Below are 17,497 nucleotides of genomic sequence, written 5' to 3'. Positions count from 1 at the left end.
TCAGGTTGGAAAGGACATTCAAAGGTCATCTTGTCCAATCCCCCTGCAATCAGCAGGGACACCTAGATCAGGCTGCTCAGGGCCGCATTGAGTCTGATATGGAATGCCTCCAGGGATGGGGCCTCAACCACATCCTGGCTCCCTGGAGGCTTCTCTTCTCCAGGCTGAACAGCCCCAGTTCTTTCAACCTGTCTTCATAGGAGAGGTGCTCCAGCCCTCTGATCATCTTTGTGGCCCTCCTCTGGAGCCAGGCTGGGGGCTGACCTGCTGGAGAGCAGCTGCAGGGAAAAGGACCTGTGAGTCCTCATGGACAACAGACTAACCATAAGGCAGCAATGTGCCCTCGTGGCCAAGACCACCAATAGCATCCTGGGATGAATTAAGAAGAGTGTGACCAGCAGGTTCAGGGAGCTCCTTCTTCCCCTTTGTTCTGCCTTGATGAGTACTGTGTCCAATCTTGGGCTCTTAAGAAGGACAAGGAGCTACTGGAGAGCATCCAGCAGGGATCCACTAAGATGATGAGGGGAGTGGAACATCTGCCTTAGGAAAGGCTGAGAGAGCTGGGGCTGTTCCTCCTGGAGGAGAGGAGACGAGAGGGGATCTCATTAATGCTGATCAACAGCTAAAGGACAAGTGTCAGGAAGATGGAGCCAGCCCCATTCAGTGGTGCCCAAACTGGAACACAGGAAGTTCCATGTAAACATAAGGAAAAACTTCCTGACTTTGAGGGTGGCAGAGCCCTGGAGCAGGCTGCCCAGAGAGGTTGTGGAGTCTCCTTCTCTGGAGTCGTTCCAAACCCACCTGGACATGTTCCTGTGTGATTTACTCTGGGTGAACCTGTTCTAGCAGGGGGGTTGGACTAGAAGGTCTTGAAAGGTTCCTTCCAACTCCTACTATCTGTGAACCTGTGACTCAGAGGCTGTTGTTTTAACTTAGTTTTTCAGGTTGCTGTTGGAGAAAGTGCATGGTACAGCTTTCTCAGGCCTCTGTGAACTTTCCAGGGCCTCTTAGGTCAGAATTCATCAAGTAAAGCATTAGGGCACAAGAAGGATGTTTTCCTTGGATGAAACACTTAATTTTCCCAACGTTCCTCAACTCTAGAGTTTTCTTATTAATAATTTGATGCCAAACTAACAATTCAGTTATTTGGGAACTCCTTTTTTTTTTTTTTCCTTCAGACTTCTCTGATCAAATTCATGTCTTTTATTATGGCAAACATTTTGTCTCAGGGTGAGAGGTTAATGAGGTTCTCAGATGCTTCCCAGCTGTGGATAAGCCAGTAATTGATGGCAGCTGAGAAAAAAAGCTGTGGCCCTGTCTTCTGCCAGGACTGGGGAGGTTTGTGCTGTGCTTTACAGCTGTCTCTTCATCTCAGTAGCCTCTCTTTAACAAGCTGTTAAGCAGAACCCTGCCTCTCCATGGCCCTGGTCCCTCTGGTCTCCAGTTCATAGGAAAATCCCTCAGTCCAGTTTAAAGAGTCCAATGGAGGATGACAAAGATGATGATGTCTCAAGGGGGATGGGACTGGACTCTTTTCAGTAGTGGCCAGTGATAGGATAAGGAGCAATGGGAACACACAAGAACAAAGGAGCTTTCACTTGAACTGAAGGAAAAACTTCTTGATTTTGAGGGTTCCAAAGCACTGGAACAGGCTGCCCAGAGAGGTTGTGGAGGAGGAGAGACGTTGTCTCCTTCTCTAGAGACTTTCAAAACTGGCCTGGATGCTTTCCTGTAAAACCTGCTCTAGGTGACCCTGCTTTAGCAGGGGAATTTTGGACTGGATGATCTCCAAGCCCTAATGTTCTGTAAGCCTTACGAACTGGCAGCCATGTAAAGGTTTCCCAGTAGGTTTCCTTTTCTTACCCTAGATTTGTTTAGGCTTCTGTGTTTGCTCTCAGATCAGCTCATTGTCAGTCTACTGCTGAAAGTCTTCCTCAAACTTCCCTGGCCTGTCATTCAAATCTCCCTTTGTGAGCTGCAGAGGCTTTTATCACCAGGATTGGCAGCTAGTCACTCTCAGCTGGGGAGGTATCTGCTCATTAAACCCTTACAAATCCCCTGTGTGTCTTTTAAGCCAAGCAGCACATCCTAGTGTCAAGGTTAAAAGCAACAGATGAGTCTGCAAGAAAAGCTAATTTCCAGGAGCAGAATGCTTTCTCCATCCTCTTGTCTCTTTTTTGCTGGTCTCATGCTTTAAAGCCACCCAGCCAGCAGCAAAGCATCACACAGCCACTCACTGGCTCGCTCCTAACCACCTCCAGTGAGGTGGGGAAGAGAACATACAACAAAAGACTCAAGGGTGTAGACAGGACAAATGGTCACAGCCAAAAGCACAAGCCCAGCGTGGGGAAAGATTTTAAGCACCACCACAAATTTACCAACCAGCTGCCTGCAGTGGTCATGGGTGGGTCATGAAGGCCAGAGTGAAGGGGTGTGATATTCATAGAATCATGGAATGATCTAGGTTGGAAGGGACCTCCAAAGGTCATCCAGTCCAACCCCCTCTGCAGTCAGCAGGGTCATCCTCAACTAGATCAGGTTGCCCAGAGCCCTGTCAAGCCTCACTTTGAATATCTCCAGGGATGGAGCCTCAACCACCTCCCTAGGCAACCTGTGCCAGTCTTCCACCACCTTTATGGTACAAAACTTGTTCCTCACATCCAATCTCAATCTCCTCTTCTCTAGTTTGGAGCTACTGCCTGGTCCTATCACTGCAGGCCTTTGGAGCATCCCCTCCTTGTGAAGAAATTCCTCCCTATGCCCAACATTAGCAGGAGAACATGGAGTGGTTGTGGTATATGAAGTCTTTCAGAAGGAGGTGAAAAAATAAAATGTAGTAGCTGGAGGTAATAGTAAATAATCTGTAAAAAGCAAGGGATTTTTTTTGGCTTGGTTTTTGACTCCATCTGCTTATTACATTTTTTAAAGTTCAAGCAGCAAAAACTCCTTCTGATTTAACTATTACATATTTGGCAAGCTTAATAAAGGACAAATCAGAGCTAAATCAGGGGGATTTTACAACAACCACAAATTGAATCCAAAGTGGGCACTTAAATGCTCATATAGTTGTAAATGATGCTCCTTCCAGATGGTGAATTAATGTCATTGTAGCAGGAAGTGAAGTTGCACAATATGCAGGATTTAGAGCACTCACTGATTTCATCTTTCTGTCCCCACCAAGGCACAGATGTTACTTAGCATTTGCTTGCCAGTGGTCTCCATCTTTCCAACTCCTGCAAACTGAGGAGGAGTTTGCAAGGGCCAAAAAAAGGGGGGCTAGGAAGAACTGGGGTTAGTGAAGCAGTAAACCCTAATTCAGATGTAGGTGAATCTTTTCTGTCCTCAACCTATTTAACTTCCATAATAATAATGATGTTCTGCTTGTGGAGTCTCTCACTAGGGTTCAGTCCTGTTTGTGGAGTCTCTCACTAGGGTTCAGTCCTGTTTGTGGAGTCTCTCACTAGGGTTCAGTCCTGTTTGTGGAGTATCTCACTAGGGTTCAGTCCTGCTTGAGAAGCATCTCATCATGGTTTAGTCCTGTTGGTGGAGAATCTTCATTATGGTTTAGGTCTGTTTGTGGAGTATCTTCATTATAGTTTAGTCCTGCTTGTGGAGTATCTGCATTATGGTTTAGTTCTGTTTCTGGAGCACCTTCATCATGGTTTATTTCTGTTATTGGAGTATCTTCATCATGGTTTAGTTCTGTTTGTGGTGCATCTTCATTATGGTTTAGTCCTTTTTGTGGTGCATCTTCATTACGGTTTAGTTCTGTTTGTGGAGCATCTTCATTATGGTTCAGTCCTGTTTGTGGAGCATCTTCATTATGGTTTAGTTCTTTTTGTGGAGTATCTTCATTATGGTTTAGTTCTGTTTCTGAAGCATCTTCATTATGGCTTAGTTCTGTTTGTGAAGCATCTTCATTATGGTTTAGTTCTTTTTGTGGAGCATCTTCATTATGGTTTAGTTCTGTTTGTGGAGTATCTGCATTATGGTTTAGTTCTGATTCTGGAGCATCTTCATTATGGCTTAGTTCTGGTTTTGGAGCATCTTCCTCAAGGTTTAGTTCTGCTTTTGGAGTATCTTCATTATGGTTTAGTTCTGTTTGTGGAGCATCTTCATTAAGGTTTAGATCAGTTTGTGGAGCATCTTCATTATGATTTAGTTCTGTTTCTGGAGCATCTTCATTATGGTTTAGTTCTGTTTGTGGTGCATCTTTGTTATGGTTTAGTCCTGTTTCTGGAGCATCTTCATTATGGTTTAGTTCTGTTTGTGCAGCATCTTCATTATGGTTTAGTTCTGTTTCTGGAGTATCTTCATCATGGTTTAGGTCTGCTTGTGGAGAATCTTCATTAAGGTTTATTTCTGTTTCTGCGGCATCTTTATTGTGGTTTAGTTCTGTTTGTGGAGTATCTTCATTATGGCTTAGTTCTGCTTTTGGAGTATCTTCATTATGGTTTAGTTCTCTTTCTGGAGCATCTTCATTATGGTTTAGTCCTGTTTGTGGACCATCTTAATTAAGGTTTAGATCTGTTTCTGGAGTATCTTCATTATCGTTTATTTCTGTTCCTGGAGCATCTTCACTATGGTTTACTTCTGTTTCTGGGGTATCTTCATTATCGTTTAGTCCTGTTGTGGAGCATCTTCATTATGGTTTAGTTCTGTTTGTGGAGCATCTTTATTGTAGTTTAGTTCTGTTTGTGGAGGATCTTCATTATGCTTTAGTTCTGCTTCTGGAGAATTTTCATTAAGCTTTATTTCTGTTTCTGCAGCATCTTTATCATGGTTTAGTTCTGTTTCTGGTGCATCTTTATCATGGTTTAGTTCTGTTTTTGGAGCATCTTTATTGTGGTTTAGTTCTGTTTCTGGAGCAACTTCATTATGGTTAAGTCCTTTTTTGTGGAGTATCCTGCTTATGGTTTAGTACTGCTTGTGGAGCTCTCTCTCCACCTTTGTCTCTTTCTTGATTTTTGAGGAGGTTTGGTGAGTGCAGTATTGCTTTTTCTGAAGGAGGTTAGAGTGATGTGGAGGTTGGTCTCTTCTCCGTAGTATCAGGTGATGGAATGAGAGGAAATGGCCTGAAATCTTCTTTACTGAATGAGTGGTCAGGCATTGGAAGAGATTGTCCAAGGAAGTTTTTGGTCACCATCCCTGAAGGTGTTCAAGAAACGTGTGGCCATGGCACTTGGGACCACGGGTCAGTGGCCATGGTAGTGATAGGTTGATGGTTGGACTCAATGATCTCAGAGGTCTTTTCCTGCTGAAACAATTCTATGATTCTATGGTTCTATGATATTTGTCAGCCGTTCAAGACACAAACCTACTGGGACTGAAGAATGAAAATAAAGACTTATGACATAGTAGTATTAATAATGTGATCTACTTATGGTTAGTAGCAGCTACTTCATAGCACTATAGAGTTTTGTCCACTTTCCACAGATGACAACAAATATCATAGAATTGTATCATAGTATGGTTTGGGTTGGAAGGGAACTTAAAGGTCATCCAGTTCCAACCCCCCTTCCATGGGCAAGGACACCTTCCACTAGACCACGTTGCTCAGGGCCTCATCCAACCTGTCCTTGGACACCTCCAGGGAGGGGGCAACCACAGCCTCCCTGGGCAACCTGTTCCAGCGTCTCACCACCCTCAGTCTGAAGCATTTCTTCCTAATCTCCAGTCTCAATCTACCCTTCCTCAAGCTTCAATCCATTCCCTCTTGTCCTATTACTACAAGCCCTTGTCAAAAGCCCCTCCCCAGCTTTCCTATAGCCCCTTTCAGGTACTGGAAGGCTGCTGTTATGTCATCCTGGAGCCTTCTCTTCTCCAGGCTGAACAGCCCCAACTCTCTCAGCCTGTTCCCATGGAGGAGGTTCTCCAGCCCTCTGATCATCTTCATGGCCTCCTCTGGACCCACTCCAAGCCCTCACCAACCTGATCTCCTTCTATGATCAGGTGACCAGCCTGGTGGACGTGGGAAAGGCTGTGGATGTAGTCTACCTGGACTTCAGCAAGGCCTTTGACACTGTCCCCCACAGCAAACTCCTGGCCAAGCTGGCAGCCTGTGGCTTGGACAGCAGCACTGTGCTGGGTTAGGAACTGGCTGGAGGGCTGAGCCCAGAGAGTGGTGGTGAATGGTGCCACATCCAGCTGGCAGCCTGTCACTAGTGGTGTCCCCCAGGGATCAGTGCTGGGCCCCATCCTGTTCAATATCTTTATTGATGATCTGGATGAGGGGATTGAGTCCATCATCAGTAAATTTGCAGATGACACCAAGCTGGGAGCAGGTGTTGATCTGTTAGAAGGTAGAAGGGCTCTGCAGAGGGACCTTGACAGGCTGGACAGATGGGCAGAGTCCAACAGGATGGCATTCAACAAGTCCAAGTGCCGGGTGCTCCACTTTGGCCACAACAACCCCATGCAGAGCTACAGGCCGGGGTCAGAGTGGCTGGAGAGCAGCCAGGTGGAAAGGGACCTGGGGGTGCTGGTTGACAGCAGCTGAACATGAGCCAGCAGTGTGCCCAGGTGGCCAAGAGAGCCAATGGCATCCTGGCCTGCATCAGGCATAGTGTGGCCAGCAGGAGCAGGGAGGTCATTGTACCCCTGTACACAGCACTGGTTAGGCCACACCTGGAGTACTGTGTCCAGTTCTGGGCCCCTCAGTTTAGGAAAGATGTTGAATTGCTGGAGCATGTCCAGAGAAGGGCAACGAGGCTGGGGAGAGGCCTTGAGCACAAGCCCTGTGAGGAGAGGCTGAGGGAGCTGGGACTGTTTAGCCTGGAGAAGAGGAGGCTCAGGGGAGACCTCATTGCTGTCTACAACTCCCTGAAGGGAGGTTGTAGCCAGGAGGGGGTTGGTCTCTTCTCCCAGGCAGCCAGCAGCAGAACAAGAGGACACAGTCTCAAGCTGCGCCAGGGGAGTAAAGTTTAGGCTGGAGGTGAGGAGAAAGTTCTTCACAGAGAGAGTGGTTGGCCATTGGAATGTGCTGCCCAGGGAGGTGGTGGAGTCACCATCCCTGGAGGTGTTCAGGAGGGGATTGGACGTGGCAATTGGTGACATGGTTTAGATAATCATAAGATTGAGGGTGACAGGTTGGACTCAATGATCTTTGAGATCTCTTCCAACCTTCTTGATTCTTGAAATTCTTGAAATAATGAATGTGTATTTTTCTTCTTTGTCTAGGGCCAAAGAGGTGACCCTGGCATTCCTGGTATGGCTGGCCCTAAAGGAGAGAAGGTATTTTTCAAGTTGCCTGTCTATATGTGTGTGCCTATCCCTTCAGCATTGAACACACACCCACTGCTGCCACTTGTGTAGCTCCACTTGGATATGAACCCAGACAAAGTCTAAATGTGGGACACAAGGTCCTTCTGGTCACAGCAAAGTTGGAAAGGAATTCTAGAGCAGGAGCCTTGAATTCAGAATCGCTGGCTGCTGTGATTTGCTCCCACGAACTGAGCCTACAGATCTCCCAAGCAAGGTTCCTACCACAAGCACCTAGCTCTGGGAGGATTTTAGGCAGTCAGATGTCCTTACATATGTGAGCTGTCACGTTGGCTTCAGTGGCCACCTTGTGCATGCAAGCTGCAGCTTGTGCCTGTAACAGATGCAAATAGCTTTGGGAGGATTTCTGCTTTTATAGATTTCTTTTTTTAAAGCTGGAATTAATTTATGCAGAGATTTGCCCTGGGTTTCCCCCCCCTCTCTTTTTCCATCTAACCTGTGGTGAACTCTGTACCTCTGTGTCATTAATGAATATTGCTTCCCTCACCCCTTTTCCTGGGCACAGCACATTTGGTGATCACACTGAATTGACTCTAAAATGCCCTGAGGTTAAATGTTTGCAACTAAAGAGCTTCCTCCTTTCTTTACTCTCTCTTTGACCCAGGGAGATTCAGGACCTCCAGGACCAGCTGCCCTGAGTGTAAGTAGATGCAAACCAAAACCAGATGAAGCGAAATCACTGAGAGAGAACTGGTGCAGTTCTGAGCTATTTGCAATGTAAATGCTTTCAGTATTGTCTGTTTAGAATGGCTCTCTTGTTTTCTGTTAAATTGCAAGGCAAGGAAAAAAGAATTTTATAAATATAAAGCAAATAAGCATGTCTCAAATATCTTCCTTCCCAACAAGAATATTATTTGGTTTGGTGTTTTTGGGGTGTTTTTTGTGTGTGTGTGTTTTTGTTTTATTTACATTTATATTTTTACTTTTCTTATTTTTATTTTTTTATTTATTTTTAAAAGTTGTTTTTTATTTTTAATTTATTTTTATTTATTATTTTTAGTTTTTAATTTTTATTTTTAAAATATATTTTTATTTTAATTTTTATTATTATTCAATTTTTAATTTGTCATTTAAAAATATTTTTATTTTCATTTTATTTACTTATGTATTTTTAATTTTAATTCTAATATTTTATTTTTAATTTTTTAATTTTTTTATTTTTTTATTTTTTTGTTTTTAGCTTAGTTTTCATTTTTATTTTGTATATTTATTTTAATTTGTCATTTTAAAAATATTTTTATTTTTAACTTAGTTTTTAGTTTTATTTTATTCATGTATTTTTAATTTTAATTTTTAATTGTTAATTTTAAAATAATTTTTATTTTTAATTTTATTTTTATTTTATTTATTTAGGTAATTTTTTTTTAATTTTTAATTTTAAAATATTTTTATTTTTAATTGACTTTTTTATTTTCTTTTTTTATGTATGTAATTTTTTATTTTATTATTATTTGTTTTAAAATTTTGTATTTGGATTCATAGAATGGGTTGGGTTGGAAGGAACATTAAAGATGATCTAATTCCAGCCTCTCTGCCATGGGCAGGGACACCTTCCACTAGCCCACGTTGCTCAAAGCCTGATCCAACCTGGCCTTGAACACCTCTGGGGAGGGGACATCCATGACCTCCCTGGGTAACCTGTTCCAGTGTCTCAACATTTCTTTTCTTTCTGCATAGAAAAAGTCATAGAATCATAGAATCTGGGCTGGAAGGGATCTCCAAAGCCCAACCTAGTCTAGTCCAACCCCCAAGTCTGTGTATCAAACTTAGGAAGTTACACAGGTTTGGTCACTAATTGATTTATTCCCTTTCCTGTCACTTACCAAGAATTTGTGAGGTCAGATGTGATGTTTATTTGTCTTACAAGTATCAAGGAAAGACCTCACCTGGAATATTGCATCCAGTTTTGGGCTCCCCAGCTCAAGAGGGACAGGGATCTGCTGGAGAGAGTCCAGGGCTACCAGGATGATAAAGGGACTGGAGCACTGCCTAGAGACCCCTGGGGCTTTGTAGTCTGGAGAAGAGAAGACTGAGAGGGGGTGTATAAATATCTGGGGGCTAGGTGTCAAGAGGGAGGAGACAGGCTCTGCTCAGTTGCGCCCTGGGATAGGATATCACAAGGGGCAATGGATATAAAGCACAGCACAGGAGGTTCCACCTCAACATGAGGAGGAACTTCTTCACTGAGAGGCTCACAGAGCACTGGAACAGGCTGCCCAGAGAGGTTGTGGAGTCTCCTTCTCTGGAGACTGGAGACCCATCTGGATGCATTCCTGTGTGACCTGTGCTGGATTCTATGGTCCTGCTCTGGCAGGGTGTTGGATTTGATGATCTTTAGAGGCCCCTTCTAACTCCTAACATCCTGTGAGCCTGTGGATCTAACAGTGCCTTTGTGAGGATCTGTACACCAGGACATGTCTTGGTTGCACTCTGACTGCATAGTACCACAGGCATGGTGGAAGATGCTTTTGATTCCCTTGCAACCATGTGTGCCACAGGCATGCAATCACAAAATCATTTTGGTTGCAAAAGGCCTTTAAGATCATGGATCCAACCAGTATCAGTTGCATTCCTTTGATCATAAAATGCAAATTCATCAGTTCAATTGATTCAGGAATAGCAAGATGTCTCTGTGTTGGTGCATCTACCTGATGGGTGTCTTCATGCTTTTGGAAAGGAAACATTTACATTTTAAGAAAGGCTTCAGAGGGATGCTACATTTGTCCAGCAGGTAATTGTCCCCTTGTGCTTGGCACTGGTGGGGCCACACCTTGAATATTGTGTCCAGTTTTGGGCAGCTCGATACAAGAGAGATGTGGAGGTGCTGGAGCCAGTGCAGAGGAGGGCAAGGAAGCTGTGAAGGGCCTGGAGAATAAATCTAATGAGGAGTGACTGAGGTAGCTGAGGATGGTTAGTCTGAAGAAGAGGAGGCTAAGGGCATACCTCATGGCTCTCTACAACTACCTGAAAGGAGGTTGTGGAGAGGTTGATGCTGGTCTCTTCTCTCAGGTAATTAGTGATAGAACAAGAGGGAATGGCCTCAAGCTGTGACTGGGTAGGTTTAGACTGGACAGTAGGGAAACATTTTCCCATTAGGAGTGGTCAGGGATTGCAATGTGCTACCCAGGGAAGTGGTGGAATCCCCAAGCCTGGATGTGTTTAAAGGTGGTTTGGCTGTGGTGCTTGGGGCTATGGTTTAGGGGTGACCCTTGTAGAGTAGGTTGGACTTGGTGATCCTGAGGGTCTTTTCCAACCTGAATGTTTCTATGATTCTGTGACTGTGATTTTATATTTGTGTGTGTGATGCAGCTGCTAACTGAGAGACAAGAGTGAGTGTGAGTTGGTTTAGCAGTTTGAAGACAGATGACAACACTGGGGGAATATATGTCCCAGCAGGGAAGCTTTTCTCTCTCCACCACTGTACATAGCCACATGTTGCTGTTGTCAGGAGCTAAAAGAAGATGAATGATATGAATGCTGGTGGCTCAGGGAAAATCCTCTCTTCAGGGCTGTTTTCTTTGTGTGACTTCTGTGTGGCTGGGACTCTAATAACATATAATCACAGGCTGATAGGGATTGGAAGGGACCTCTGGAGATCATCTAGTTCAACCCTGCTAGAGCAGGATCACCTAGAACAGGTTTACACAGGCCAGAGAAAGGCCACAAGAATGCTCAGAGGACTGAAAGCCATATGGGGAAAGGCTGAGAGAACAGGGTTTTTTCAGCCCTGAGAAGAGGAGGCTTAAGGGATCCCTTATTACCATGGACCAGTATGTAAGGGGTGGCTACCAGGAGGATGGAGACTCCCTTTTTACAAAGCATCAGGAGGAAAAGACAAGGGGTGATGGGGACAAGTTACTGCTGGGGAGATTCTGATTGCACTTTAGAAGAAAATATTTCCCCATGAGAACAGTCAGAGATTGGAATCATCTTCCAAGGGAAGCAGTGGATTCCCCTACATTGGTCACTTTTAAGACTCAGCTTGCCAAGGTGCTGGGCCAGCTCATTTCAACTCCACTATCACCTACAAAGGTTGGGGCAGATCATCCTTGGGGTTCCTTCCAACCTGGCAATCAGTGATTCTGTGACTACAGAACAACACTTGATAATCATGAAAGGAAGTTTGCATTTCTCACTGTGACTGAGTAGCAGGTCAGATAATATCAAGGTTCACGTGTCACTGGGTGAGAACTTACTCTGTCAGGCCCATTCAGGCTGTTAGAGCCAAAATGTGACATCAGTGTTTCAGTTATGAGCCCTGTTCAAGCAAAGTTTACAATGTTCTGTTCATTTGGGACTGGTGCATAACAATGTCATAAATTTTATCCTCTACTTGCAGTAGTTTCTACTTTTTTCTCCTAGTGTGGAAATGATTTATTTCTTTTAGCAAATTGAATTGTTATGCTGGGGAGCAGGGAGAGAAGAGAATAAATGAAATGGAAACAGAATATGAAAACGATGAGCAAAGTCTAAAATATATTTGGGCAAGGGAAGGAGGCAATACCAAAAGGGACTCTTTGGGCGGGGGGGGGGGGGGAGGTTTGGCTCAACCTGGACAACTGGGCCTGGGTCAGTGACCTTCTGCCCCAGAGCAATTGCATATTGAGACAGGTGGGGGATGATAACGTTGCAGAGTTCTGCTCTTCCTTCCCTATATTTAGGGCTTGCTGTGGCAGAATGAGGGGAAATGGCTTCGAGCTGGAGGAGGGGAGATTAGGAAGAAATTCTTGACAGTGAGGGAAGCCAGACCTGATTTGGAGACAAGGCTTTCTGGGATGATAGAGACATACCTAAGAAGTTTGCTTCCCTCATGCCTCGCTGGTAGCCCAGAGAGGTGGTGGAGGCCCCATGCCTGGAGACATTCAAAATGAAACTTGATGGGGCCCTGAGCAACCTGATCTATTTAAAGATGTTAGAAGGGAGATTTAGACTGGAGATTAGAGAGAAATTCTTTAGAGTGAGGGTGGGGAGACACTGGAACAGGTTGCCCAGGGAGGTTGTGGATGTCCTCTCCCTGGAGGTGTTCAAGGACATGTCAAATGGGGACCTTGGGCAACCTGGGCTGGTGGAAGGTGTCCCTGGCCATGGCAGGGGGGTTAGAACTAGATGACATTTAAGGCCTCTTCCAACCCAGCCTGGTCCTTGATTCTATATTCCATAGAAATCCTACAGGAATGAAGTGATTCTATGGGTCTGGAATGGAAATGTATAGGCTTTATGTAGAATCCTAAAGGCATTCCTAGTTTCAGTAGTTCCAAGTAGGTTTGTTTGATAGGTGCATCATGCATGCAAACACCTCCTGGTGGCTCATGTTGTTAACTCTGACATGCACAAGGATATTTAAGCCTTTAAAGGTTTTGTTTGGATAAGTTTTTGTTTCCATGGCATCAGTTCACACTACACAAGCAGAGGATAGTTTGGGTTGAAAGGGACCTCAAAGATCACTCAATTCCACCCCCACTGCCGTGGGAAGGGACACCTCCTACTACACCAGCTTGCCTAAGACCCCATCCAACCTGGCCTTGAACACTTTCAGTGTTGGAGCCCCCACAACTCTGGGGAGCCTCATGGTGAAGACTTTCTTCCTAATGTCTAATCTAACTCCAGCTTCTTTCAGTTTGAAGGCAAACTGTTGATGCTGTAGGTAGCTCTTCCCCAAGCAACTATCCATGCTCAATTCTATCTGTGTTTATCAAACCTGTTATGAAAATTATTTGTTCAAATTTTGATGCTACCTGTAATAATTTTTGCACAGTGTTTTAAAGATCTCTGAAACCATGCAATTAGGAACCTTTTTCTTGAGCAATATTCAAATTCTTACTTTCTAAGGCACCATACAGGATAAAGAAAGGAATCTCAGCCTTTCTCTGGTATGTTCTTGATGGTTGGAGTCAATGATCTTAGAGGTCTTTTCACAGATTACATCAGGTTGGAAGGGACCCTCAAAGATCACCTTGGCCAACCCCACTGCAGTTAGCAGGGACACCTACAACTAGAGCAGGCTGCTCAGATCATATCAAGTCTTATCTTGAATATCTCAACCATATCCCTGGGCAACCTGTTCCAGTATCTCACCTCTCTTCCTCCTGATGTCCAACCTAAATCTGCCCTGCTCTTCTCCAACTGAAACAATTCTATGACTCTATATTTCTGTGAATTCCTTTGTAAATACTGGATATCTCTTTTCTTTAGTACTTTTCAAGTGTCTTACAATGCATGCTGGAAAAATATTTTGACCTCTTGAGCTCAGAGCAGAGGAGCCTGAGGGCTGCCCTTGTTCCAGGTGATAAAGATGTACAGAGATGGAGCCAGGCTCTGCTCAGGGATGTCCAAGGACAAGACAAGGGGCAAGGGCTGCAAGCTGAAGTAGAGGAGGTGCCACGGAAACAGCAGGGAAAACTTTTTCACTGTGAGGGTACTGAGCCCTGGAGCAGGCTGCCCAGAGAAGTTGTAGAGTCTCCTTCTCTGGAGATGTTCAAAACCCACCTGGATGAGTTCCTGTGTGACCTGCCCTAGGTGATCCTGCTTTGCAGGGAGGATTGGACTCAATCTGCAGAAGTTCCTTCCAATCCCCAGCATCCTATGATTCTAGGAAAACTTGAGACAGAGCACTGATAACAGCCTTGAGAAAACTGAAGTTACAGATAACCATCTCCTAGAGTCACATGAAAACAACTACCACAAACAGCATTATGTGTTCTAGTCCTGTTGTCTTCTAGCTCACAAAATATGTGAGTTCTTCCCCATGAGAGTGGTGAGAGCCTGGAATGGGTTGTCCAGGGAGGTGGTTGAGGCCCCATCCCTGGAGGTGTTTGCAGCCAGGCTGGATGAGGCTCTGGCCAGCCTGATCTAGTGTGAGGTGTCCCTGCCCATGGCAGGGGGGTTGGAACTGGCTGAGCCTTGTGGTCTCTTCCAACCCTGACTGATTCTGTGACTCTATGATTCTATGCACACCCTGCTGGGCCACCATCACCAACATGCAAAACAAAGGAACAATCCTTTAACAGATCCCTGCTGCACAGCTCCATGTCAACCCAATCTCCTTTTCATGCCTCTTGAAGTGCAAACAGCATTCATGTACTTGGTAGAGCTCTGGAAATGTTTTGTTGTGAGGGGGCTGCAGCCCTGGGGCAGTCTCTCCAGAGAGGTTGTGGAATCTCTTTCTCTGGAGACTTTCCAAACCCACCTGGATGTGTTCCTGTGTGACCTGCCCTGGGTGATCCTGCTTGCCAAGGGAGTTGTACTCGATGATCTCTGGAGGTGCCTTTCAGCCCCTAATGTTCTGTGATCCTGTGACCTTTTCTCCCTCGTTATGCCCATTTTGTGCAGGGATATGTTTAGTCTTTAACAGTTTAAGCTCCTTGATCAGTTGCACTGCAGCTGAGGGCCCTTCAGAGGACAACCAGGAGGGCTTGGAGCTCTCTGCTGCGTGGTTTTGTCAAAAGGAGGAAGTGAGCGGCAGGGGCTGGGGACTGGCTTTGTGGAGGGGCACAGCTGGCTCTGCAGCTCTCCTGCCCTGGTATCCCCAGCTGAAGGCTGGTGCGTGCCGTGGCAGAAGAGTGACAGGTGAGGGAAGGTAGCAGAGCCAGCCCTTGTCAAATGTCTGATAACTATTCCCCCCGACACCCGATCTGCTGCTTCTAGTTCCTGAGGGAAGCGAGCGTCCGTCCCTACGTTCCTGCCGACCTATCCCTTACAGGAGTTATAAAATACTCACCCAGATGGCACCAAGTGTTTATGCAGAAGCTGAGGCTTAAGTCACTCACAGACACAAGTCCCCAAGACTTGCTTACTAAACAGATAGTTGGAATGTTGGCTGCTGGTTAAATCGAGCTGAAGGAAGCTGGAGCACAAGTGCGGCTTGGAGGCGGCCACGGGAGGAACCTGCAGATTCAGGCTGGGGCAAGCTCTGCCCTCACTTTTGGCTCTGCCCTCCCTAATCAAGCATCAGCAACAGGTTACACAGCTCAGAGCCTCAGCAATTATTCCTGTAAAGCTAAAATTCACTTTCTTGGCATTCACTCTGTTTGGCACTTGTATGGAACTCTAAAGAGGCAGCAGTTGGGATCCTGGCGTTCTGCTGTTGTAAAGAGCAGCAGCATTTTGCACTATTCTTCCTCAAAAATCCTCTGCCAGTTTTGGTTTATCTTGACTTCTGCACACCACTCCTTATTTGTCTCCAAGTGGAAAAGATCATTCATCTTGAATAACTTACATTACTTCAGGAGGGGACACAGCCCTTCCAGAGGAGAAGACAAAATGTCTAGGCTTGGAAAGGACCTCCACAGATCTTCCAGTCCAACCCCCCTGCAAGAGCAGGACCAGAGAATCCAGCACAGGTCACACAGGAACACATCCAGATAGGGCTGGAAAGTCTCCAGAGAAGGAGACTCCACAACCTCTCTGGGCAGCCTGTTCCAGTGCTCTGTGACCCTCACAGTGAAAAAGTTCCTCCTCATGCTGAGGTGGAACCTCCTGTGCTGTAGCTTGCATCCATTGCCCCTTGTCCTATCCCAGGGTGCAAGTGAGCAGAGGCTGTCCCTGTCCTTTCCTTCTTGACCCCCAGACCTCAGGTATTTATAGACATTGATCAGATCCCCTCTCAGTCTTCTCCTCTCCAGACTAACCAGCCCCAGGGCTCTCAGCCTCTCCTCACCAGGCAGTGCTCCAGTCCCTTAACCATCCTTGGAGCCCTGCCTTGGACTCTCTCCAGCAGATCCCTGTCCCTCCTGAACTGGGGACCCCAAAACTGGATGCAATATTCCAGATGAGGCCTCACCAGACCAGAGCATAGGGGGAGGAGAAGCTCCCTGGATCTGCTGGACACACTCCTCTTAAGGCACTCCAGGATCCCCTTGGCCTTCTTGGCCACAAGGGCACATTGCTGTTGCATGCAGAACTTTTATATTTAGAAGTATGTGAGCAGATGCTATTAAAATTCCCCACCTATAGTGAAATACAAGATGTTTTAGCAGCTTCACTCTGGTTTTTATCTTCTTTATGCAGTAAAACTGATACTGGAGGAAGGTACAAGTGAAGATGGATATCTTAGCCTCACAAGTAATATGCTCTTCAGGGTTTTACAGGCTGCCAAATTGGAATGAATGTGATGGATATGTCCTTCATTACAGGAATGATTTGCAAATAGTCCCATATTCAATAGACATTGGTGTAAAGAATCATTTCAAATTACCCCTCAGCATTTTACATGATACTTTTACTTTATTTTATTTTATTCCTTAGAGAATAAACCCCTGTCTATTAAAAATGCTAAGCTCATCAAACGTGAGCTTATGTTGAATCACTCTTCCAATTTCCCTTTGAAATTGCTGTCTCTGAGGCAAAATAGATTTCAAGTTAAATTACCAGAGAGAGCTACAGGAATGACCAAACCCAAGCATGATGAGATCAGTGAGGAACTTATTTGCTGTTTGCCTCAGCAATAAATTATCACGAAAATGTAACTGATCATGTTTTCTGGCAGGCTGAAATTCTTTGGCTAAATGCTGTCTCCTTTCCCCAGGAAGAGGATGGATTGGCAGCCGTTTAGAAAGCAAAATCGTGGCCTGTTCTGCTTTGCACACACATGACCACTGCAGCAGCAATAAGAAGCCAAACCTGGTACAAACCTTCCAGCTTCCCATCTTCACTTACTTCATTAAGAATATCAGGGATTGATTTCAGCTGGAAAACAGCAAGTCCAACAAATCTCTAACTCTACCAAGGTTGGGGATAAACCATGGCCCTCAGTGCCACATCTCTGCCTCTTTGAAACACCTCCAGGGATGGGGATTCAGCCACTTCCCTGGGCAGCCAGCACCAGCCTTAGAAAACTCTTTCAGTCAAGAAGTTTCATCTAATACTCAACCTAAACCTCCCCTGGTACAACATGAGGCCACCTCTTCTTGTTCTGTCACTTGTTATTAAGGAGAAGAGACCAACCCCCACCACACTCCAACCTCCTTACAGGGAGCTGTAGAGAGGGAGAAAGTCTTCACTCAACCTCCTTTTCTCAAGACCAAATAGCCCCACTCTTTACAAGACCTATTCTCCAGACCCTTCCCCACCCTCATTGCCCTTTTCTGGACACACTCCAGCCCATCAATGTCCTTCTTGGAGTGAGGACCCCAAAACTTGACCCAGCAGTCAAGGTGTGGGCTTGCTAGTCTGGAGTACAGGCAATCTTCTTTCTGGTCCTGATGGTCACACCATTACT

The 17,497-nt window shown here is 45.3% G+C and overlaps 1 protein-coding gene across 1 annotated transcript in view; it reads left to right on the top strand.

Annotated features, from left to right (window-relative positions):
- Positions 1-17,497, top strand: part of COL19A1 (collagen type XIX alpha 1 chain) — a 204,041-nt gene that overhangs the window by 92,583 nt on the left and 93,961 nt on the right. Inside the window, exons 12-13 of the mRNA XM_054394527.1 lie at positions 7,180-7,233; positions 7,886-7,921. Of these exons, the coding sequence (XP_054250502.1) occupies positions 7,180-7,233; positions 7,886-7,921 (90 nt within the window). The remainder of the gene's footprint in view (positions 1-7,179; positions 7,234-7,885; positions 7,922-17,497) is intronic.

The sequence above is a fragment of the Indicator indicator genome, chromosome 2 (genome assembly GCF_027791375.1).
Source record: "Indicator indicator isolate 239-I01 chromosome 2, UM_Iind_1.1, whole genome shotgun sequence".
Lineage (NCBI taxonomy): Eukaryota > Metazoa > Chordata > Aves > Piciformes > Indicatoridae > Indicator > Indicator indicator.
Note: the sequence above shows the minus strand (reverse complement) of the source record. Positions and strands in the feature narration are given on the sequence as shown.